Source organism: Schistocerca cancellata, chromosome 2 (genome assembly GCF_023864275.1).
Source record: "Schistocerca cancellata isolate TAMUIC-IGC-003103 chromosome 2, iqSchCanc2.1, whole genome shotgun sequence".
Lineage (NCBI taxonomy): Eukaryota > Metazoa > Arthropoda > Insecta > Orthoptera > Acrididae > Schistocerca > Schistocerca cancellata.
This window is the reverse complement of record NC_064627.1, coordinates 1,044,669,568-1,044,696,179: the sequence shown is the minus strand read 5'-3', so window position 1 is coordinate 1,044,696,179 and position 26,612 is coordinate 1,044,669,568. Positions and strand designations below refer to the sequence as shown.

The window sequence follows — 26,612 nt, the reverse complement described above, 5'->3', positions numbered from 1 at the left end:
TGAAAATAATGCAGGAAGAAATAGGTGAAAAAGAAAGATTCAGAACAAAAGGTTTCAAGGGCCTCCAGAAGAAAACAAAGAAAAAGGTTCAATATGGACAGAAGTAAATTACTGTAAAGATAGAAAAGACAAAGGAAAGAATACGTAAGTTATTCCATTTGGTCCTGAGTACGCGAACCAATTTCTTTTTTAAAGAAAATCACTCAGGAACAGTCCGAGTATCATATGTTCCTTTGTGGGGAATGATCCAGTCGGTCCGCAATCCCTTTTCATCAGGGACATGACCCAAAAGCCTTAAGCCTCATCGTTTATTCAATAGAAAGTATTTCACAGACTGAGCAAGTGAATAACGCGTTGGTCCACTTCTGTCCACTATGGAAGCAGTTATTCGGTAGGCATTTATAAACAAATTGTTGCTTGTCCTCCTGGGGGATATCATGCAAACCTCTGTCCAACTGGCGCGTTATATCGTCAAAATTCGCAGCTGGTTGGAGGACCCTGACCATAATGCTCCAAACGTTCTCAACTGGGGAGACACCCGTGCGATCTTTCTGCTCATGGTTCGGTTTGGCAAGCATGAATACAATCAGTAGAAATTGTCGGACTGTGTGGGCTGCTATGTTGCTGAAATGTAAGCCCAGCATGGACTGTCATGATCGACAACAAAACAGGGAGTGGAATATTGTCTATTTACTGCTGTGCTGCAAGGACGTCGCAGAAGACAATTAAAAGGGTCCTGCTATGACAGGAAACGGTACTCCAGACCATCTTCCCCAGTCGTCAGAGCATATGGCCGGTGATAGTCAGATTGGTATCCCACCTCTGCTTGGAGCATCTACAGACAAGTCTTCACTGGTCACTGGGGCTCATTACGAAGTGACACTCACAATTCGAATCCACTCAATGAGATTCCATTGAAATGTTCACATAAGTCTCTCTCTGCCATATCTTGATACTCGTAACGAGTCCTGCTCCCGTTAAATACACTACTGGCCATTAAAATTGCTACACCAAGAAGAAATGCAGATGATAAACTGGTATTCATTGGACAAATATATTATACTATAACTCACATGTGATTACATTTTCATGCAATTTGGGGGTACAGATCCTAAGAAATCAGTAGCCAGACCAACCACCTCTGGCCGTAATAACGGCCTTGATACACCTGGGCATTGAGTCAAACAGAGCTTGGATGGCGTGTACAGGTACAGCTGCCCATGCAGCTTCAACACAATACCACAGTTCATCAAGAGTAGTGACTGGCGTATTGTGACGAGCCAGTTGCTCGGCCACCATTGATCGGACGTTTTCAATTGGTGAGAGATCTGGAGAATGTGATGGCCAGGGCAGCAGTCGAACATTTTCTGTATCCAGAAAAGCCCGTAAGGACCTGAAACATGCGGTCGTGCATTATCCTGCTGAAATGTAGGGTTTCGCAGGGAACGAATGAAGGGTGGAGCCACGGGTCGTAACACATCTGAAATGTAACGTCCACTGTTCAAAATGCCGTCAATGCGAACAAGAGGTGACCGAGATGTGTAACCAATGGCACCCCATACCATCACGCCGGGTTATACGCCCGTATGGCGATGACAAATACACGCTTCCAATGTGTGTTCACCGCGATGTCGCCAAACAAGGATGCGACCATCATAATGCTGTAAACAGAACCTGGATTCATCCGAAAAAATGACGTTTTGCCATTCGTGCACCCAGGTTCGTCGTTGAGTACACCACCGCAGGCGCTCCTGTCTGTGATGCAGCGTCAAGGGTAACCGTAGACATAGTCTCCGAGCCCGTAGTCCATGCTGCTGCAAACGTCGTCGAACTATTCGTGCAGATGGTTGTTGTCTTGCAAACGTCCCCACCTGTTGACTCAAGGGATCGAGACGTGGCTGCACGATCCATTACAGCCATACGGATTGATGCCTGTCATCTCGACTGCTACTTATACGAGGTCGTTGGGATCCAGCACGGCGTTCCGTATTACCCACGTTGTAGGTGTCGCCACCAGCGCCAACCTTGTGTGAATGCTGTGAAAAGATAATCATTTGCTTATCACAGCATCTTCTTGTTGTCGGTTAAATTTCGCGTCTGTAGCACGTCATCTTCGTGATGTAGCAATTTTAAGGGCCAGTAGTGTAATTTTCTGCTGATGTTGATGCTACCCTATATTCATCTGACCAGAAATCCTTTCCATTGCACTTCATTTATCCCCACTGCGTCGAGACAGAGCCTTTGCATTCACCTTTTCAGATTTTCTTGCTTCCCGACCACGCCCCAATTCTTAGAACGTAATCCTTTCGTTGGCTGTTCACTCTCTCTCTCAGGGTCCCCTCCCCATTGGCAGTATGCTCCCACAGATCCGGAATCTTTTACCAATGGAGAGATCATCATTACACTTTTTCAATTGCAGGCCACATGTCTTGTCGATACACATTATGTGTCTTAATGCAGTGGTCTCCATTGACTTCTGCATCCTCATGCTGTTGATCATATTCCTCTTTTTAGAGACAGTCTCCCACCCCAAGAGCAAGAGAGTGCCATGAACCTCTGTCCTCTCCTCTGCCCTCTTTGACAAGGCCATCGGCAAAATTAGGGTGACTTCTAATGTCATAAGTCTTAGGCCACTATTGCTGATGATTTATTGAAAATTTAAGCAGCGGTGAGCTTCGAGCGCGGGACCGAGGACGTCGTCGTCACTAGTCAAAAGCGCTACGAACCCCATTTTTCCCCACTCTCTCATATTTGTTCCTTAATATTCTCCTCATTTGGTCTGGGTGGACATCACATGACACCCCTTCAAGTTCATCGTTGAATGCTTCACTCTCCAATCAATTTTTTTATTACAGAGGACTCCTAGCCATCTGACCGAACACGCTGAGCTACCGTGACGGCACCTCTAGAACACGGGTTCGTACACAATATGCGTTCTAGACACACTGGACAGTCTTCGTTGACCAACCATTGGGCACCTTCATTCATGTTGGTCACGACCAAATACGGTAGCTCCTTCGGACAGTGAGTCACGTCTCCGCCTCCACTTGTCTTATTACGGTGATTCAGCCGACTGGTACATACACGTGGATCAACTGAAGAGTTCTATATCGCTTCGCCAACGCACAAATTCACGATAACGTTGGAAGCTGAAGAAGTGAATTAAAATTTTTGCTGTGGCCGGGACTCGAACCCGAGTTTTCTTGCTTACTAGGCAGATATGCTGACCATTATATCACCATAGCATTATGATCAACGTAGCTGCACAAACTACCCAAGTCAAATACCCTCCCCAACACAAACTCCAATTCAATTGTCCCCTTATATTGTCACTATTACCAGGGCTCTCCGACACTGGAATAGCAACCCAGCATTGGACGGAATGGGAAGTGCTGTACTACATGTAGTCGCGTAGATCTTGTCGGAGAGCCCTGGTAATAGTGACAATATAAGGGGAGATGTGATTTGGGGTTTGTGATGGGGAGGGTATTTGATTTGGGTAGTTCGTTCAGCTCTGTTGACCATAATACTGTGGTGGTGTAATGGTCAGCATATCAGACCCGGGTTCGAGTCCCGGCTGCAGCATAAATTTTAACTCACTTCTTCAGCTACCAACGTTGTCGTAGATAAATTAGAGACTTAAATTTCTCAGGGAAAATTTGAGATCTATACGAGCTCAAATTCACGTTTCGGCCTAATCTAAGCCTCAGGCTATGCTGCAGATCGGAATGTCACCACACATCGGATCTTTGGCATTACCACCTCACAATCCAGTTCACAATCCATCTCTCATGTCACTATACAACAGTCTGTCACCACAACCTGCGTTCCAAAACCTAACACAGACGTAGAAGAAACAGTGTCAGCATTCTGTCCTCTACCTGTTTGCGAACTTATTACATCAGCAGTGGTGATACACGAGAACGCCTGATACCAGCCAAACTCCATCTACAGTACTCGAAAGCTACCAGTCTTTTCTTTTAACGGGACGATTAGCATTTTGTAGGACTATGTTTCTTTTTTGGTATTTGGTTTTTGTTTACTTTGATGAAGCGAGAGGTTGGGGTGACGGCGGCAGGCGCTGTGCTGTGCCGGCAGGTGTCCCGGGTGCGCCGAGCCGTGGTGCGGCGCTGCCGGCGAGGACGTGGACGCGCCCTGGGGCGCGGTGCGGCACGCCGTGCTCGCCGTCCAGCTGCTCTGCATGTTCGCCGCCGTCTCGCTCGCCTGGGTCGTCTTCCGGCAGCGCAAGTGCAAGGTGGGTCCGCCAGCGGGCTGCAGCCGCCGCCGCGCACTAACTCTGTGTGTCGTGGTACACGGCTGTGGGACCACCCTTCTAGAATAAAAGCGAGTGGATGAAGATAAGTTTAATGTCGAGTAATACGAGATGGAGGAGGAGGAAAAGTGTGAAGCTGTGTTACGAACGTGGTGACCGTCTTGGAAACCGCCATCTTGGATGCGACTCGTAATTTTTCAAATTGGAAGGTGGTGATGTGACACAGCAAAAAGATAGAGAATTACGCGAGACAAACAATGGTATCTGTCTTTTATGCACAACTCTCGAGTTATGTAGTTTTTTTATACACAAAATCATGAATGCCAGTAATAACGCATAAAACCTCCATGATGCACTCGACTACTTGTCCATCAGGAAATAAAGTTGATGTTTTTCTCTTCACCTATTCCTCACGTACTTTATCCAACACATGTACGAGAATGCGAGTATAAATGTAAACATTCCGCTTCCTGAGGTGGGTAAGGACTCTCATCTTCAAGAGATACAAAATTACGGCCACATGTTTCCAAATATAGAAATTTAATCGATTTTATGTATATTATTTAATTCCGGAGTACGTGGCAGCCATTCCAATGGACCTCTGAGACCCATCCATCTCTGGAGATCCTGTAAGTCCAGATATGACTGACAGGCTTGCCAGTAACGAGGTGGGGCACCATCGTGCTGAAACAAATTGGCAATGTCCCGTCTCGAAACATCTTTGTCCGACAACTGCAGATGGCGGGATGAAGTGGGGTCCAACAATACGTAAACCGCATATTCCATATCAGACCATCACTTTCGATGCGCCATCTACCTTTGATAGATCCATCCAGAGAGGGTTGACACCTGATCAATTTGTATGATTCAATAAACGTAGGTTTCCGCGGCCACTGCCACAGTCAATAAATTATTTCTGGATTTGTGACCGCATTGTCAATATGTAAAATTACCGACGTTTCGGTCACTGTTGCGAGTGACCTTCTTCAGGGTGTTTTCGTTTACTGCAACAGTGACCGAAACGTCGATAGTGGTTACATATTGACAATGCGGTCACAAACCCAGAAAAAATTTATTCTTCTGTGAATCTGTTTACTTACCACTTCGTCCGACCACAAATCAGCCTCGTCTGTAAAAAGTAAATCGTAAGGGCATCAATGGTTTTCGTACAGTCTGCGCGTCACTCATTCTACAGATTCAAACCGATGATTTAGATCGTTCTCTTTGTTGATGCCCGGGCGATCTTAAAGCGTTGTTCTTATGATAAGGCCATCAGTTTTTACATCCTGCAAGGAAGAAACCTGTCATAACTTCGCAATGAGTAAAGTTATGGTCGAATGAACGCCAGCACTGCCTTTCTCGTATAGTTATAATAAGAATGAAGTTTTCGTTCTGCAGAGGAGTGTGCGCTGATATGAAACTTCCTGACAGACCAAAACTTGATCTTGATCATGTTATGCACAACAGCTGACACTAACATTAATGCGGCACACACATTTAACTTTAAATTCGAACATTTTAGGTTAGCTCTACCACGACTGTTATTGATATCGAATGAAACAGCAAGTCTACTGTTACCAGTCACTGATTTATTTATATCTACAACGCGTTTAGAAGGTTTAAACCTCCATCATCAGTTGGATTTACATGTGTTACTGCGACATATGTGTGCGTTGTGTTACGATTTGCGGGTAACATTTGGCACTGCCTACAGTGGTCACAGGCTGCTTTCTCTATCGTAACACATCACATGTAAACTATCAAATTTTTCAGACAAATATGGTGTCAGGAAACTATAGACTAGTACTTGAGAAAATCTATCACCTGATGTGTTGCATTATCCATTTTCTTCATGTGTTTGTAAACAGTGATTAATAATCAAAGTTTACAATAAACTACAACATAAAACTCCTGGTGCTTTCTGTAGTTTTAATTGTAGTGGAACGGAACATCACGAACATGTTTCATATTTTATGAAGAAAGAACCACACCTGCAAGGTATCACTCCCACCATTCGAGCCCACGCGAAAATTAGAGCCACAGTGCCGATAGTACACAATTATCACATTCTGAAAGTACAGTTTTTGAACTTTCACATGCACCGGTTGTTTACAACTCGTTCCGCACCTCTGCAACCGCCTAATGCCCGAACGCGAAGTACAGGGCGACTATAATAAAAAAATGGTTCAAATGGCTCTGAGCACTATGGGACTCAACTTCTCAGGTCATTAGTCCCCTAGAACTTAGAACTACTTAAACCTAACTAACCTAAGGACATCACACACATCCATGCCCGAGGCAGGATTCGAACCTGCGACCGTAGCGGTCTCGCGGTTCCAGAATGCAGCGCCTAGAACCGCACGACCACTTCGGCCGGCCGACTATAATAAACTCCAGTTGCTTAAGTCAGTATTTTGTATATATGTAAAGCTTTGCTAAGACGTCTCTTCCAAGTGTTGAAACTGATGACATGCGGATTTGGAACATTTTATGAAGCGATGAAGCACACTTTAGGCTCACGGGGCAGTCAACATTCACAACTGTCGCATTTGGAATCGTCAACAGTTCATGATTGGTCCACCTCCTTTCGGGGAACTGGGCAGCACGGACCTAGGATACCCAGAGTGAACGGCATATGTTGCTGTGATCTGCTTCGTCAATTGTGATTGCCACCCTGCGGTAGAGATATGCTTTGGACTCAACCGTTTTGATGCACGTTTGAGCTCCACCTCAAATTCTCGTGAGGTCACTCGGTTACTCCGTAACGTATTTGGAGGAAACAGAATCATCCGCCGATCGTTCAAAACTGCGTGACCACCGAGATCACTAGATCTGAAACCGTGTGATTTCTTTTTGTGGAGTTCCCTGAAGGACGTGGCTTATCATCGGGACACCAACATACGTTTAAGGTTGAAGTTGGCATAGAGAGGAAGGTAGCTAGCATCCCACCTAAACCTCAGGTGTTTCAGACAGCGGTAGGACAATATCTAGTGCCGTTGAAGGCGGATGTGGATGCTGTCGGTCATCACACTGAAGGATCGTTTGTAACCTGGATTGTAGACGTGGTACACAGTTAACTTCTTATGTGTCCTTACAAATGTGTCCTCAAAGTTTCATTGTCCTACGATCACCCATTTCTCATGGGGACACTCTCAAGTAGCGAAAGGTTAATTATAACCGCCCTGTACTCTACAGTGGTGAGACAACTAGAGCTCTCTAATTCGCGGGATGTTGAAGACGCAGGAAGGGTAGGTTGATGCATCTGTCTAACGTGTTTCGAAATTTTTTTCGAGAATACATGTTATTCCACGCGAAAAATAATAAGTAACATTAGGGCATAATATGTCGACCTCACAGACATTTATGTTCAATATTATTTTAATCATATGCTGGAACTCATATTCTGCATACACGCCTCAAAAATAAAAATGAATAATCAAAAACAACTGCAGAATTATTATGAAATTAAGTCAATGAATTTCGATGTACAATTTAAACACGTCAGTCTCGTTGAAGAATGGCGCATCTCCTCTACATGTACTTCGCTTTAGCAGTACAATCTTTAAAATCCAAAGAAAATAACTCTCAACAGCGATGTTAATAACTAAACAGTGCCACACGCTTAATGATGACACACTCATTCGTTTCATTCACTTACGCTCCATTTTTGAATCTCAACATAAAAATATTCAAATCAAAGAAAACTGTGGCAACAGCTACAGCTTATAAACTGCCCAGTTTGACAGAATGGAAAAGTTTATTGCAAAAATCGAAATAGTATTTGACAGACCTCTTACACCACTGTAAAGCACTGGTGCTCGAGCATTAAGCAGCTGCAGTGGAGCGAGTGACAACTGGCGTGCGTTCAGGGAGTCATAACAGCCTTGTATCAGAATTGTACCCCACATTTCCGCTAGGGGTCGATTACTGGGGCTGAAACGTTACAAGTCTTCCTCAATATGTGAGGTCAAGTATTCGACGTAAGAGTTTATTTATTGCATAGCAATTGTTTAGGTTCTGTCTCCTCTGTAACTCATATTTTTAGAACTTCAACTGCTCCCAATAGTTTTATGGTAATCTTTCTTCATAACACCAAGGGGAATTAGCAAGATGGCGGTTCGGTTTTATGTAACTGGGAACCACAGCATTCTTCATATGTCAGCGTAGCTCCCCCCCTATCACTGGCTACTGTATGTGGTCGAATGGATTTTGTTTGGAGTCCCATCGTTTCGTACCCATCTATACAGGACTCCCTGAAAATGTTTCGCACAGAAGGAAATACTGAGTTTATGCAGAATATCTGTTGGACTACGGCACAATAGCTGTGAAAAGTTTACTCGTAGTAATGACCATGTTTGTAGTTAGCGTTTCCTACATTAAATTACAGTACATTGTTCGTAACATATTTACATTTGCTCGCATTGTTTATTTTGATGCATTAAACAATATTTTCAAATGTGGTACAGAAACAGCAGGCCTCACAAGTATCAGCACTGTTGAATACATAGCTGCCTAGCTCTGATAGAAGCGGAGATAGAGATTTAAAAAAAAAACAGACATGTTCCTTGCAAACAGTATCGGCCTGCCAAATCAACCTAGTTTGCAGTGCAGCCTACATGTCACGGACAAGAAACGGTTTTCTGGGCCCCAACTTGTACACTGCCCTGCTTGACACGTATGTTGTGTTGTAGTAGCATGGGCCTGCTTTATCGACCCACTTTGCGCAGAAGCCAGCACTTCAGGGGCAGATAAATGATTTTCAAGCCGCTGATACGTAACCTGCCCTTGCGTGACAGGTGTGTTGTGGGAGTAGAATCGGCCTACTTCATTAAACCGTATTGCAGGGGCTACATATCCCATTGAGTATGGCTTTGAACAGGCAGAGAGGAATGGAGGGGAGGACATACAAACAAGTTGGAGGAGGAAATTGAGAGAGAGAAAGAGAAGGTGGGGAAGATGAATGAGATAGGTGAAAGGTGCACACAGGTAGTGGGCAGGTGGAAACAAAAGAGGGGAAGGTGGAGATGGAAAGAGAGAGTATGATGAGGATATGGACAGAGGTAGGAGGAGGATGGTCAGAGAGAGGAGGTGGAGGAAATGCACAAAGAGAGGGGGAGGAGGAGATAGGGTGGGGAGGTGGAAAGAGAGAGATGTGGAAGAATGAGGTGGACAGAAAGAGGGAGGAAGAGGCGGACAATGAGAAGTAGGGAAGGAGGAGTGTTCAACACATATGTCAAACGCGCACGCAGGTGAAGGTGTGGAGAAAAGGCTAGTAAATTAATAAATGCGCGAATAGAAAAATTGAGACGCTCTTGACTTGAGTTTGCCAACAGAAACTTCGCCTGTCCTCAGAGGGTGAAATACTGTGATAATTAAATGACACAATCTTAATAAAGTCCAAAGTTACACAACAGTATAGTGGTGACTGAAGTTTCTTAGTAATCAAGGTCATCATCAGTCGTGGATCTTTACTGTAATGGAAGTAGATAAAAATTAACGAGCTTTTCAACAGAATTACTGTCTGGTAGTCTGTTTTATGTCAGTTTCTTAAGCGTTCTTGCAATGTGAATGCAAGGAATATGAACCGATTCCGTGATGACGTTACAGACTTTCAGAAATGATGGAGAAAGGTAGATGTGTCACTGTGACGCAAAGGATCTTGGTCCAGAAACCACCGAGTCAAAAGATACACCACCAAGGTCTTTTACCTCAAATCTTCTCCAACACCCCTGAAAAATTGTAATATAATCACGGAATCACCTTGTATAGATGAGTGTTTTAGATCTCGTTGGCATCTGCTTTATTGCAGAAACGTACCGGTATTCTTCTGATTTGACTTACCGAAACCACACATGTCCTGAATCATAGGCCAACATAGTGGTTCTACGTCACCTCAACATACTGCGCAACAGAATTAAAGGATCACTTCTTCGAAATCCTGTAACTGTCGCCCGTTGTGACCCGTAAGTTTGAAATTTGACTGAAAGCTGTATACAAGCTTCCTCTGTAATGTTACACAACCATGGCGCTCTGCTACGTCACCCTTGGGCTTGGCGACGCTTCAAACAGCAAATTGTCCATGCATGCGGAAAAAAGGCCAAAGTTCCGAGGCACATGTGAGTTGATGATGTCGCATGGGGCAGAGCGTGCACCATTCATCAATCCTCTGCAGGGCGTTCTGCAAATTGACACTGTCTTTTGGCGTTGCTGCATTCTTGTGGACAAATGCATCATATGTGAACAGTGTTAAGAAGCTTCCAAGGAGTTAATAGTTTTACAGAGTTAAGCGTTTTGACTATAGCTGCAATTCATACTTTCGTTTGTTGTAAATAACCCAGTACAGTTCAGAAGGAACAATGATGCACATAATGAGAATCAAAAACAACGTTCTTTATTCCATATAACGGTTGTCGTTACCACAAAAAGGGGTGCACAATACAGGCACCAAAATTTATGATCACTTGCCCAGTGACAGAAAACGTCTGATTGACAACAAAGTTTATTTTGAAAACAACGTGAAAAAAGTTTCTCTCTAACAATTTATTCTATCCCTTAGAAGGATTTCCATATGCAAGGTGGATGGTAGAAATCACTAATTCACACCTGTATTTAAAAAAGTAAATCATGTAAGTACATTAAATGTTTAAATGTATTCACAACTGCGAATATGGACAACTACCAGCTGTAGAAGGGAATGACGACAATGAAAACTTGTGCCGGACCAGGACTCGAACCCGGATCTCTCCCTTATCAGAACTGTCGCTTTCTCTCATGGCTATCCGTACACGATTTGCGGCCACACCCAAGCTTCCATATGTCGTCAAACATGTGTCGACAATCTGTACTTGTAAATCCATGATGTATATTACCTTACTGACGAGACATTTTACTTGCAAGTTGTTTGCCCGGTTTCGGCGGATGAATACGGTATCACAATGACTGCGTTAGTCCGAATACGATGCATGCATACCCAAAGAAGCTTTGTATCGTAAATCGGAATAACACAGGCATGTACTATCGCATATATCGTAACTATACAAGCAAGCTAGCACTCCGTCTTCAGGCCACAAGTGGCCCGTGGGGACCATCCGACCGCCGTGTCATCCTCCGTTGAGGATGCGGATAGGAGGGGCGTGTGGTCAGCACACCGCTCTCCCGGTCGTTATGATGGTTTTCTATGACCGGAGCCGCTACTATTCGGTCGAGTAGCTCCTCAATTGGCATCACGAGGCTGAGTGCACCCCGAAAAATGGCAACAGTTCATGGCGGCTGGATGGTCACCCATCCAAGTGCCGGCCACGCCCGACAGCGCTTAACCTCGGTGACCTCACGGGAACCGGTGTATCCATTGCGGCAAGGCCGTTGCCCCATCGTAACTATACACAGGGTGGCAGTTATTGAGCTATACGAAAAAACGTAAATTAGTTACAAACATTATTCAACATTTAAACGTCACTACAGATATTCGGGTTTCGATTCTGACATGTTCGATATGCCTGCTACCATTGGCGATGACGTGGGGCAGACGAATGGCGAAATTCTGCATGACCCGTTGAAGTGTCGAACATCGATGCTGTCGGTGACCTCCTGAATAGCTGTTTTTAGCTCAGCAATGGTTTTGGGGTTATTGTTGTACACCTTGTCTTTAATATTACCACCAAATGTGCTCCGATCCGGACCAATCGAAGCCCACGCCAGTGGCCTCTGGATACCCCAGAGTCAGAATGCGGTCCCCAAAGTGCTCCTCCATGACATCAAACACTCTCCTGTTTCGATGGGTTCTAGCCCCGTATTGCATAAACCACATCTTGTCGAAGTCAGGATCACTTTGGACAATGGGGATGACATCGTCATCCAAAACCTTCACGTACCGTTCGGTAGTCACTGAGACATTAACGAAAATCGTACCAGTTATTCCGTGACTAGACGTTGCACACCACACAGTCACCCGTTGAGGGTGAAGAGACATCTCGATCGCGAAATGCGGATTCTCAGTACCCAAATGCACCAATTTTGCTTCTTCACGAACCCATCAAAATGATAGTGGGCTTCATCGCTAAGCCAAACAACACATGCCCATACTAACCCCAAGTATGCCGCGCGGCCAACAGTGTAGTCTGAACGTCCTAGCACAAACCGTTCAGAAGCTATGACGATTTTATTTCATATGGTTCAATAAGTCACACTCTAAGTGGTCAGTTTGTAGCCATATTTATACAGGTTGCTCGGAAACAGTCTGTAAAACTTGTAAGGATGTTGCAGGGGAGGTTGTGCTCGGAAATAACTGTTTACAAAAAATTTAGATACACAGCGACGTCTGCGAGTTATTTAGTACTGGATTTAGCCTGTCAAGTCGTCGCGAGCGCAGATTCAGGCAGCCTCCCAGAGCCCGTAATGCCTGACATATTTTTTGTTTGGTTTCCTCAGACGAAACAAAAATAGCTTTCACTCACCTAGTTTAAATTTATAACTTCCCAGAAAGGCACATTTTACCTGGTAATGAGCATTTGGATAAATGATAATTCACGGACCCACAAAACTGTGCGCAATTCCGCATTTTAGCGAGCGCGATTTCTTGAATTCGCTCTCGCAATGACCTGATTGATTACTTCAGTACTAAATAATTCTTAAAAACGCGCAGTGTATCAATTCCTTAACAATTATTTCTCAGCTCAACCTGCCCTGCAATACTTCTACAAGCTTTTCAGAGTGTTTCTGACTACCCTGTTCTTTAGGATTGCTGTAACGTTGTCACACAATCGTAGAAAACTCTTCCTCTACCCAACTCCAGTACGACCTTACTGCAAACTTGAATATATATATATATATATATATATATATATATATATATATATATATATATATATATATATATATATATATAGGGTGGTCCATTGATCGTGACCGGGCCAAATATCTCACGAAATAATCGTCAAAAGAACGAAACTTGTCTAGCTAGAAGGGGGAAACCAGATGGCTCTATGGTTGGCCCGCTAGATGGCGCTGCCATAGGTCACACGGATATCAACTGCGTTTTTTTAAATAGGATCCCCCATTTTTATTCGTGTAGTACATAAGGAAATATGAATGTTTTAGTTGGACCACTTTTTTCGCTTTGTGATAGATGCTGCTGTAATAGTCACAAACATATGGCCCCCAATTTTAGACGAACAGTTGGTAACGGTAGGTTTTTTAAATTAAAATACAGAACGTAGGTACGTTTGAACATTTCATTTCGGTTGTTCAAATGTGATACATGTAACTTTGTGAGCTTCTCGTCTTTGAGAATTCATGGTGGTACAGCGTGATTACCTGTAAATACCACATTAATGCAATAAATGCTCAAAATTATGTCCGTCAACCTCAATGTATCTGGCAATACGTGTAATGACATTCCTCTCAACACCGACGTTTTTGAGATTCCAGATTCTCGCACAATTTGTCTGCTACTGATGTCAGGATTAGCCACGACACCAGCTAAAACACCTACTTAGACATCATCATTTGTTGCAGGTCGTGATTAACGTTTCACATGTGGCTGAACAATTCCTGTTTCCGTAAACAACACAACTATCCGGAGAACGGTCCGGACACTAGCATGATGTCGTCCAGGATACCGAGCAGCATATATAGAACAGGCCCGTTGGGCATTTTGATCACAATAGCCATACATCAACACGGTCCATTTTAACACGGGTAATGTATCACGAAGTAAATACCGCCTGCACTGGCGGAATGTTACGTGATACCACGTACTTATACGTTTGTGACTATTACAGTGCCATCTATAACAAAGCGAAAAAAGTGATCCAACTAAAACATCCATATTTCTTTACGTACTACACGAATATGTAATAAAAATGGGGGTTCCTATTTAAAAAAAACGCTGTTGATATCCGGTTGACCGATGGCAGCGCCACCTAGCGGGCCAACCATAACGCCATCTGGTTTCCCCATTCAAGCTAGACGAGTTTCGTTCTTTGTAGTTTTTTCGTTTCACGCTTATTTTGTGAGATATTTAGCCGGTCACTATCAATGGACCACTCTGTGTATAAAGCCAGATATTCCATCAGAAAATTGTGGTTCACACTATAGAGAACTGGGAGTAATTAAGAAAGTAAACATTTAGAGAGAGAGAGAGAGAGAGACAGACAGAGAGAGAGAGAGAGAGAGAGAGAGAGAGAGAGAGAGGGAGGGAGAGAGAGAGAGAGAGAGAGAGGGAGAGGAGAGATATTACAATGGTTTATGGAAACTTGAGGCGTATTGTGTTAATTGGTAGTTTACCTCCCAGTGAAAGAACGCAGAGTTCCATGTAGTGTGTCCACGACAGCTGGGTAATGTGTCCCCCGTCGTCAGCCCCAAGCCTTACGTCAATCAGTCCCCAAAGTTCGTGGAAATCTAATTTAAAGTCTCAGCAGACTTATTTCCTCTCGACAATTAATATAAAGCACCCTCTCTAAGAGGCCATTAATTAGTGCTGCGTACCGACTAGAACTTTCAGTAACTTCTTGCCATACACTGACTTAGGTGATTATCCGAATAATTATTCCATGGAGGCGTTCAGCTGTAACTCTACGTTTATGGAACCCTCAGAAATACGTGCTATGTATTTACTTGGTGCTCGTATAAATGGTTCATTACAAACTCCATCGAAGCGACTCTTAATACGAAAAGGAGAGAAGCGTAATTGCTACATTGACCACTGAATGCAAAGTTAGCGTCACTTAGTATTCAAAACATAAATCTTATAAAGGATATAACTGGCATTTGATCAGATATTTCTGTTAATGAGTGAGGACAGTATGCTGAACAACATTACATCAGGCTATTTACGTCATTTTCAGATAATTATATCCATTACAAATGATACGTTTTTATACTGAATATCAAGCCGAAGTACAGTCGGCAAGAGCACGCCATTAATGCTTATATTCCCCTGGGCTGCAGGACAGGAGTGGAAGTGTTGACACGTGGACGTAAAACTGTCGATGTATATTGATAGGTGTCGTGTAAGGATAGCGGCTTTGAATAGTAATCGAAATATCCTTGGACCCGAGTTCGAATCCCGTCACCGCTTACATTTTGAATAAGAATCATCAACAATGGCGAGTGAAGACTTCCGGCGTAAAAAGATACCCTACTTCAGCCAATGGGCTTGTCAAAGAGGGCGGAGGAGCGGACAGAGTTTGAGAGTATTCCCTTGCCCTTGGAGTGGGGCTAAAGGTAATCAGCAATGATCAACGCCATGAGAAAACAGAAAGCAATGGAAACCACTGCATTAAAGACACATATTGAGTATCCACAAGACATTTGCCCGTAATTGAAAAAATGTCGTGATGATCTCTCCATTAGCAAAAGATTCCTGACTAGTCCCCATTCGAATCTCCGGGACGAGAGTGCCAAGTGGAAGTAAACTATGAGGCAAAAAAAAAAAAAAAGATCGTATGGCATTGTTGTCCGTGAGACCCCATTCGGGGATTTCGGCAAAGAGTGGACAACAAACGAAAAGTTAACGTTCGACGATTTGGAGCGTCGAATGTAAGAAACTTGAACGTGACAGGGAAGCTATAAAATATGGAAATGGAAATTCTGAGGCTCAATCTAAATATAGAGGGAGTTAGTGAAATTAAACGGAGAAAATACAAGGATTTCTGGTCAGATGAGTATAGGGTAATATCAACAGCAGCAGCAAATGGTATAACGGGAGAAGAATTCATTATGAATAGAATAGTAGGGCAGAGAGTGATTTACTGTGAACAGTCCAGTTGTAACCTCCCCCTCACTTATCGACCTTAATGACAGTGAAAAATTAAACCGCGTGTACCTAATGGAAATTTGGGAAAAGCAATCGTCACCGAAGTTAATCTGTCGGTAAAGAGGGAGGAAAGGGTTACATCTAAATGAAAGGAAAAGTGCTAATGAAACTGGTGGAAATTAATTTTGAAAAGGGGTAAAGTTAATAAAGAAAGTAAATGTGCAGCCGTTACGTTAACAATTAACTAGCGGTAATTAGGTATTTGAGATTTGGGGGAAATTACGGTCGCCAGTCCTAAGGACAATTACTATAGTAACTGAAAAAGAAAGATTATTACACATATAATAAGCGTGGCAACTGAAGGTTGACACGTGTAGTGTGAAAACTGAAAGTTTGTCAGAAGTAATAAATTTCGCTACACCCTGACTTAATTTAGCAAAAGAATTAATAAAACAGGAAAATCGAAAGTTAATTTAGTGACTGAAGTTAATAGTGAGCTTTCTTTCTGAAGCACGTCGAAATTCAGTAAAATAGTCTTGGACTACCTCAACAATCATTTCAAAAGCTACTTGAATCTACGCAATTTAGAAATAAGAGATTTAACTTTGAACTTGAATTAAATGATTCTGAACAATTAACAATAGTAAAATTTAGTACGTACCAAGCTGAGCTGCAGTCACAGGTAAGCTAAAATACGGTAACAAAACTCGCACTCTTAATTTGTGCTTGTGTAATCTAAATATTGTAGCCAGCTATGAATACCTTAACTGAACTTTGAAATTAAAGCATTGAAATCGATTGATGCTGGCGTTTGAATTTCAACTACACTCGGGTTCATTCCGGAAAAGGAAGGGACCCTGCTTAGTAATGCAATTGGGACAATGAGCAACAAACGTTCATGCTAAGTTGCTGTAATTATAGTTACGAAAATGGTACAGTTTGAAAAGCTGAGGTCTGCCATACAGTTCTAAAACTTTACGTGCTTCCAGTCTTCCTTGTTGGTTGATTGAAGGTTTGAAGCCGTCGATCGAGGAGGTGGCGACAGTCACTCATTGTCGGCCGTCGCTGTTGCAGAAGCTGGATGTTGGCGCGCCTTCTTCTCGACACGGTCACCAGACGAAACGGGCTCTTGATGTGCGCTAGTTAATGTTTCCCGTCCGCGACACCATGTCAGAAACTATCATCGCAAGTCGATCGCAATTACATGCTGCCAAACCCCGAAAGCGCGGCAACTCGCGGGAGCATCACACAACACACCTGCTCCACTCGCTACTCCAGCCAGACTCCCTCTGCTCAGCCCGCGCTCCACGTGGCAGAGTTAACACTACCAAAGATCCTAAACACTCTGATTCTCCACACGACCTATCGACGTATTCGTTGGATAGCAGTTTTCCCTAGGCAAGACCCAGCGTAAAAATACAAATAATATTTACGAAACAAACCAATTATACATCGACATAAATGCATAAATATATATATACAAACAGTAAAACAATTACAATATATAAAGAGACAGAAATGTCATATCTTGAGGTAACAAAACAAGGAAAAAAAATAATAGTACAATAGATGAAAATAGGAGGATATGCATTTCCGGCGTTACACAGTGACAGTCCAGTCGCATCAGAATCGAGAGCAAACCGACAACGTTAGATCAGCTATACGTGCCGAAATTGCTAGCAGAAGAGGAAGAGACACAGAAAGTATACGAGGATACTGAATGGATAATTCAGTACGTAAAGGGAGATGGGGGACAGGAATGCGGGTGTATGGGAAGGAGTAGAAGGAAGGGTTGCGGCAGAATATGGGCTTGGTACTAGGAATGAGCGAGGAGAAAGATTAACTGAGTTCTACAATAAATTTCAGCTATCAATAGCGAATACTCGGTTCAAGAATCGCAAGAGGAGGAGATATGCTTGGAAAAAACAGGGAGATACGGAAAGATTTCAGTTACATTACACCATGGTCAGGCATTTATTCCGTTCAAATGGTTGAAATGGCTCTGAGCACTATGGGAATTAACTTCTGAGGAGTTATTCCATAATCAGATACTTTACCGTAAGGTGTACCCAGGAGTAGATATAGACTCAGATCACAATATAATAGTGATGAAGAGTAGGCTGAAGCTTAAGAGACTAGTCAGGAAGAATCAATGCATAAAGAAGTGGGATACGAAAGTAATAAGGAATGAAAAGATACTCTTGGAGTTCTCTAAGGCTACAGGTACTGCTATAAAGAACACCACAGTAAGCACTTAGGCTGAAGTTGGAAAGAAAACCGTCGTTACAAACAAGGTAACTGCCAAGAAACTATGAATAACAGAAGAAATGCTTCAACTGATTGATGAAAGGAAGAAGTAAAAAATGTTCAGGAAAATTCAGGAATGCAAAAATATAAGTCTTTTAGGAACCAAACAAATAGGAAGTGCGGGAAAGCTAAGGCAAAATGGTTGCTTGAAAAATACGAAGAAAACTAGAAAGAAGTTATTGTCGGAAAGACTGAATCAGCAAATAGAAAAGTCAAGACAACCTTAGGTGCAATTAAAAGCAAGGGCGATAAAATTTAGAGTGCAACGGTAATTCCATTGTTAAATGCAGAGGAGAGAGCGGATACGTGGAGAGTACATTGAAGGCCTCTTTGAGGGTAAGATTTGTCTGATGACCTGATAAAAGAAAATTAAAAAAAAAAGACTGTTCATGTTGGTGTGTAGAGTGTATGAAACGCGGTGTACCAACAGACATTCGGAGAAACATCATCCGCACAGCAAAATTCCGAAGACTGCAAGAGCTGACGAGTGCGAGCATTATTGCACAGTTAGCTTAAGAGTTCATGCATCCAAGTTACCGACAAGAATAATATACAGAAGTATGGAAAACAAAACTGACGATGTAGTGGATGACTTTAAGTTTGGCCTTAGGAAAGGTAAAGTCACCAGACAGGGAGTTCTGATGCAGCACTTGGTAATGGAAGGAAGAATAAAGAAAAATAAAGACCCGTTCATAGGATTTCTCGAACTGAAAAAATCCTTCTACAATGTAAAATGGCGCAAGATTACGAAATTCTGAGAAAAATGGGTGTAAGGTATAGGGAAAGATGGGTCATGTACAATATATACAAGAGCCGTGAGCGAACACTAGTAGCGGAAGTCCAAGAAGGAAATGCTCGGATTAAAAAGGGTGTAAGACATGGATGTAGTCTTTCGGCCCAACTGTTCTGCACATCGAAGAAGCAGTGGCAGATGTAAAAGAAAGGTGCAAGAGTGAAATTAAAATTCAAGGTGAAAGGATACCAATAATAAGATTTGTCATGACATTGCTTTCCTCAGTAAAAATGAAGAAGAATTACAGGATCTGATGAATGGCATGAACAGTCTAATGAGTACAGGATATGGATTGGAACCAAATAGAAGAAAGGCGAAAGTAATGAGAAATATCAGATATGAGAACAGCCAGAAACCTAACATCATAACTGGGGACCACGAAGTAGATGAAGTTAAGGAATTCTGCTACCTAGGCACCAAAATAACGCATGACGGATGGAGCAGGGAGGATATAAAAAGCAGACTAGCACTGGAAAAAAGGCATTCCTGACCTAGAGAATCTACTAATATCAAACATAGGTCTTAATTTGAGGAAGGAATTTCTGAGAATATAGGCTTGGAGCGCAGAATTGTGTGGTATTGAAATATGGACTATGGAAAAACCGAAATAGAAGAGAATCAAAACCTCTAAAATGTGGTGCTGCAGTATAATGTTAAAAATTAAGTTTACCGATGAGGTAAGCAATGAGGAGGTTCTCCGCAGAATTGACGGAGAAAGGAATTTATGGAAAACACTGACAAGAAGAAGGGAGAGGGCAATAGGATATCTGTTAAGACATCACGGAAAAACTTCTTGGTACTAGAGAGAACCGTAGAGGATAAACCTAGCAAATCACTGACGACGTAGTTTGCAAGTGCTATTCCGAGATGAACAGGCAGGCACAGGAGCGGAATGCGTAGCGGGCCGCATCAGACCAGTCAGAACACTGACTGATGACTCAAAAAAAAATAATAAAAGAATGAAAAATAGACTTGAAACGTCCCCTTTGAACAATTATACAAGACTGTGTTTAAATTGACACACAATATTTTTAGCTCAACGCAATCTGACTTTCAAAAATCCCTACAAAAGAATGGCCCTGACTAACATTAACCTATACCTTTCACAAATCACTTACCTCACAAAAATCTTCATTACTCGAACTACTGCAATACAGCGAGCGCCACTACTGCTAGCTAAATAAAAGATTCAAACTACGGAAGGCACTAACTACTGATAGACATAGTTAGCAATTGAAAGATTTTAATAGAGAACAAACAATGTATTTACCTTAATAGTGTTGAAAAATCATAATATACATAGCAGTTCATGACATCCAGTCTTACAAATTTCAAAACTCCGCCATCTCTCTCCCCACATCCACCACTGCTGGCGGCTCACCTCCAACTACCGAGCGAGGTGGCGCAGTGGTTAGACACTGGACTCGCATTCGGAAGGACGACGGTTCAATCCCGCGTCCGGCCATCCTGATTTAGGTTTTCCGTGATTTCCCTAAATCACTCTAGGCAAATGCCGGGATGGTTCCTCTGAAAGGGCACGGCCGACTTCCTTCCCCATCCTTCCCTAATCCGATGAGACCGATGACCACGCTGTCTGGTCTCCTTCCCCAAAAACCAACCAACCAACCACCTCCAACTGCGCAACGCTACGCGCTGTTAACATCCAGCTGCCCAACACTACAATGGCAGACAACAATGCAAACTAGCCACAGACTGCACACAGCACAGCCAGTGATTTTCATACAGAGCGCTACGTAACTTTGCCAATAAGAAAACATAAACAGCCTACTTACATAGCCCCCATGCTCCCCACAAAAAATTTTACAAATTGTTTTGGGCAGTGGCCAATACAGATTTAAAAAAAAATTTCATAATTACAGTAAGAAAAATATCCAATGCACGCACTTATTGATACAATGTTGGTCAAAAGCTAAAATTTTCTCACAGTCCATAAAGACAGTCCTGATCATTCATCACAGTGAAACTGCAGTTTCTTTTCTCAAAGTCTGAGCAGTAAAAGACAATGCACACGGAAGTAGTGGATTTCCATGCAGTCTTAAAGGAGTAGTGTTGTCCTTCCAACGGAAAGACAGTGCTGATTCTTGACATGCTGACCGGTAATGGGCCGCAACAGAGCAAACCCACAGCATAGTCATTCGACGTTTTGAAGAATATTGGTAGGTAGGTCATCACAGAGCAGACCCACTGTTGTCCTGGTAGAGATTACGGTATTGGTGGGCCACCAGAGGTGCAGACCCACTGTAGTCCTTGTAGAAATAATGGTATTGGTGGGTCATCAAAGATGGAGACCCACTGTAGTCCTTGTAGAGATGGCCAGCAGCCATCTGTTGTGACTGCGCAGGTGCACAATCACCATTGAAGAGTCTTGCGGATAATATAGCAAGTCCATAACCACTACTTGTGCACTCACAAACTTTTTGGAATTGTCCTTAGAACCAGAAATGCTGTTATCCAGTCCCTTGCTGAATTATTAACACATGTGCAAACACTAACAGTTCCTACTTCTCACATATTGTCCATATACTATGACCAACAGAAACGTGTGCAGTGAAATGGAACTTACAAGTTAATAATATGATGAACTGGTGTCAATTACAATTTTATAACATAAGAATACAATTACAAACGTACAAAATACATCATTAAAGAACATAACAATACAGATAACATTTGTAGTACAGGCTTTACAAAAGAATCGAAATAACATATATATCAGTGTTACAGGAATTATGACATGAGTACATACATAAAAGATCAGAATAACTTTCGAAACATCAACTTCACGCATGAGCATTAAAACAGAACAGAATACATAATGTCTAAATATCTTTACAAAGAAAATAACGTATTATCAGAAGATTCCAGGTTCCAATCCTGGCAGGGTCGCCATATGAAACGTCCCCTTTGAACAATTATACAAGACTGTGTTTAAACTGACACACAATATTTTTAGCGCAACGCAATCTGACTTTCAAAAATCCCTACAAAAGAATGGCCCTGACTAACATTAACCTATACCTTTCACAAATCACTTACCTCACAAAAATCTTCATTACTCGAACTACTGCAATACAGCGAGCGCCACTACTGCCAGCTAAATAAAAGATTCAAATTACGGAAGGCACTAACTACTGATAGGCATAGTTAGCAATTGAAAGATTTTAATAGAGAACAAACAATGTATTTACCTTAATAGTGTTGAAAAATCATAATATACATAGCAGTTCATGACATCCAGTCTTACAAATTTCAAAATTCCGCCATCTCTCTCCCCACATCCACCACTGCTGGCGGCTCACCTCCAACTGCGCAACGCTACGCGCTGTTAACATCCAGCTGCCCAACACTACAATGGCAGACAACAATGCAAACTAGCCACAGACTGCACACAGCACAGCCAGTGATATTCATACAGAGCGCTTCGTAACTTTGCCAATAAGGAAACATAAACAGCCTACTTACAGACTTACTGCCAATCGTTGCTCCCGCGCATCATTCGCTTGTCAGAACAACATACTTTTTGTAATAATAACTCAATTTCACTGAATACGCCGAAGCCGAATACCAGTGTAGGAAAGAATGACAATTTATTTATTTAATTGATCACATGTGCACTCCCACAAAATAAATCCCTACATCCAATTTGGTGAGATCTGTGAAATGAATGAATGTGTGGTGGTCTGCTAACCACAGATGTGAATGTGCAATATATGATCATCTTTGAGACGGTCCTTTGGTCACCTTTGGTGGAACCAAAGAGATGAAATTTACCTGAGCTTTGAGCGCCTGAAATGTGGCTGACCAATGGGTAGCATGGTCTTCCCCCAACTCGATGGAGGTGCGAGATGACCTGAAGAACGGCCATGTTTCAGCATTCTGCCGCTGTATCTTGTGTTGGTAAGACCTGTCTTAGGTGTGCTCCGTAAAGACAAAAGAGTGGATAGATTGGTATGCATGTGGAAAACGTAAGAGTAGCTTGGAATAATAATTTCTCTATTTCAGGAACTTTTGTGGGGAGAATTAAATGTCAGGCAGGTAATATTAAGGGGATCGTAGTAATCTACGGAAGTGACCAACGGTCACAATGAAACCACGTGTAGCAACAAGTTGAAATACTTCCGAGTGCATAAGTTAATCTGAATTATTGGCGTGTGTACTATAAGTTGGAAATATTTAAGAAATGGCGTATGCGGGACTTGAAATTAGAGACAAGTACTTCCACGTGGTGAGTACTGTGTAAGTCTCAATCTGTGTATGAGACAAAGGATAAGGAGAAGTACTCGTCCATGGTATCAGTTGAAGACTCGCGTGTGTGATGAATATGTTCTTAATATTACTTTGCGTGTTATGTTTCCGTGTGACGCTTGATTCAAACTATAATACTCTGAGAGTGAAGCAAGGTGAGTCAGCCATCTATCCAGCAACGCCACTTGGCTTGCTTTGCACAGTAAGCCGTGCATATATCCTCCAGAGTTCATAGTAGGAAAGAAAAGTTACGACGTGGGGCAGTGTCGTGTGAAACTGGGATGAATACTAATTGAAGTGGGAAAGCTGAAAGTGATGTGATTATAACGTTGTGACTATACCTTGTGTTGTATTCCATGTTGCCAGTGTGGTGTATTTCATGAAATTTAAGTAAGTGTGGTTTGCATGCGAGAGTAGCGAGATAGATACAGAGACAGTGGGTTATGCATGTTCCTTTTGTACCGCTCGGTCTGGAGGAAATTTTCGATGATGGGTGTGAGAGTCGAAGTGAGAGATATAGCAAAAGATCCACCATCCTATCCAGAAAGTGCACTGTAGTGTTAGATAATTACGAGACCATAAGATAGAGAATCACCAACGTAAAGCCATGCCCACTGGGCGGAGTTTCTCATGTGTAATTGTGGTAGAAAATGTAATGATATGTTTAGGTTATAGAATTTATCGGAATAAAAAATATAGTGAAAAGAAAAAGATTGGTGGCCTTTTCCTTCGAATAGTATGTTGTCATGATATCCAGAATTTATAATGTGTGCGCCATTCATATTCAGTGCGATGGCCACGTGTTGATCAAAGCCGTTGAGTAAGAAAGAAAATGTGGTATTGCGAGTGCGTAGTGAACAGTCAGAGTTGTGTAAATTACTAATAGTCAGATTGCGTTATCCGTTTCCGTTGCGTAATATTCAAACAGGAGAATAATTTGTAACTTAATTGTGAGTACTAGAGCTCAAGTTACTCGATAAATAAGAATGAATCCACTCGCTTGGCAGACCTGACTGCTTGATGCCACAGTATGAGCAAGGCATGTGGGTGCCTCTCACTGTGAGTACTAAAATTTTATTAAAAGTACCCCATTAATTAATTAAATTATTAAAAGTATTAACAGACTAATGTGATCTGCAAAAAGACCTAATTCTGCTTGTTGTATATTAAACAGAAGGCTGTTTACACATGTGAGAAGGAACAGTGTGATTCAGTCTTGTGGAACACCAATAAGCAATTTCTCTTCAGTCAGAAAAATCTGCCCTGGTTATACTGGTTCAATTATTAAGCTCAAGTTTCTTATTATTTTTTAGACATGTCACTGTTCATTCTTTAACAATAAAGACTGTTATAATACAAACAGTCAGATGCCTTAGATAGACACAGAAGATACCAACCGGAGCAATTTTGTTAATTAACGTTTGCACAGTTTGATGAGTGAACTAGTAAATCTCATTTTCTCAGTTGAGAAAATGTTCAGAAATCCAGACTATGATTTACTGAAGTTATTACTGTTGTTGAGGTGAGATATTACTCCAGAGTACATTAGCATCTGAAAAACTTTGGAAAATGTTCATAGTGAAATGGTTTGGTAGTGACTGTCATCCCTCCAACTGCGCAGAGGTTTGTAACAATGGGGTATTTCAATTACTGTGGAAAAATGTCTTGAGTTAGAGACGCATTACATATTTCAGATATTTCAGTAAAGACAATAGTTAATATGCAGCAACATGTTGGATACACCGTCAAATCAAGGTGAGCTTTTACTTTTGAGGGAATTTATAAGTGGATGGAACATACATATGACTGCATTTTATGTCGGGTTGTTTTTCGGCACACTGGTCTGATGTTGCTATTGAAATGGGTGTTCCTATATTTTCTATCACACTGAAGAAATTATTATTAAACGTACCTGCTAAATGTGGCTGATCATTTATATCCCATTTAAATCAATAGTGACATTTTATTTTGTCTCTGATTTCGCTATATTCCATATAGACTTATGTATGTTGTCGCAATTATTGATTTCTGACATTATATGCATGTTCCTCAATTTCAACAACTTTTCTTAGTAATTTTGAGCGGTTTTTGCAGTGTGAAACAACTGCTGCATCTGTACTTGTTCCTGCCAACATCTTCATGTCACTTTTCCTATCACAAATATTTTAGTCCCTCTAGTGATCCACGGTATTTTACATAGCTGTTTACCGCCGTTTCTGTTAGTTAATGGCCGGCCTCTGTGACCGTGCGGCTCTAGTCACTTCAGTCTGGAACCGCGTGACCGCTACGGTCGCAGATTCGAATTCTGCCTCTGGCATGGATGTGTGTGATGTCCTTAGATTAATTAGGTTTAAGTAGTTCTAAATTCTAGGTGACTGATGACCTCAATGTGTAGTCCCATAGTGCTCAGAGCCATTTGAACCATTTTTTGTTAGTTTAGGAATACAGTTATTTCTGTTTATTGTCCTTTGTGATGAGTTTAGGAGGAAAGTTATTTTCAAGTAACGATATGAATATATCATGGAACAGATTAAATTTTTTGTCAGATGATATCTTGCACAGTTCTTAAAAGCAGTTGTCTTGGAGTCGTTAATTATTGTTATTGATTTCCTCCGAGGGAAATCTATACTGTGAGGCCCCATTTAACTTATCCTGGCTTGTCCTGACTAACTGTGCCTCCTGAACAGAGAAAACGTTAGTTACTCGGTATACGGTTGTTTTCTTGATTTGAGCTTCATGAATAAAAGCGTTATCATCAAAGTTCTATTGTTTTGACCCACTCCTGCTGGAAAGTTAATATTGACATGATCGTATGATTGAAAAAAGGTTTAATTTGTTTCATTGATAGTAGGCGTGGTTCCAGGGCATAATTATCCGCCTAGAGTTTCGTCTTCCAATGCTGGACGCATCCTCATAGATGACAACTGTGAAAGCGGTTACAATCTCAAACAAGCTCAGCGAGCTCTCTGACGTTCTTGGTTGCTTTTATATAGTTGCTCCTCTGTGTTTGCGCAATATACGGCCGATTCTATCCGTTAGCACGGATGTGTGTGTCAGAAAGGCCATACCAGATATTTCTTTTACTGACGTGTCACTTAGACGAGTGTTGGGCTAGGTAGGGCTCTTTTTGCTCGCATTACTTCACTGATAGACTGTTTCATCACTAGTGTTACTTAACGATCTTCTGAGTGAAATTCATCGAACACAATGGATTAAGA

At 42.1% G+C, this 26,612-nt stretch overlaps 1 protein-coding gene across 1 annotated transcript in view; it reads left to right on the top strand.

Annotated features, from left to right (window-relative positions):
• Positions 1 to 4,010: 4,010 nt before the first annotated feature.
• LOC126160891 (probable G-protein coupled receptor 179) overlaps positions 4,011 to 26,612 on the top strand; it is a 273,090-nt gene continuing 250,488 nt past the window's right edge. Inside the window, exons 1-2 of the mRNA XM_049916936.1 lie at positions 4,011 to 4,024; positions 4,099 to 4,255. Of these exons, the coding sequence (XP_049772893.1) occupies positions 4,011 to 4,024; positions 4,099 to 4,255 (171 nt within the window). The remainder of the gene's footprint in view (positions 4,025 to 4,098; positions 4,256 to 26,612) is intronic.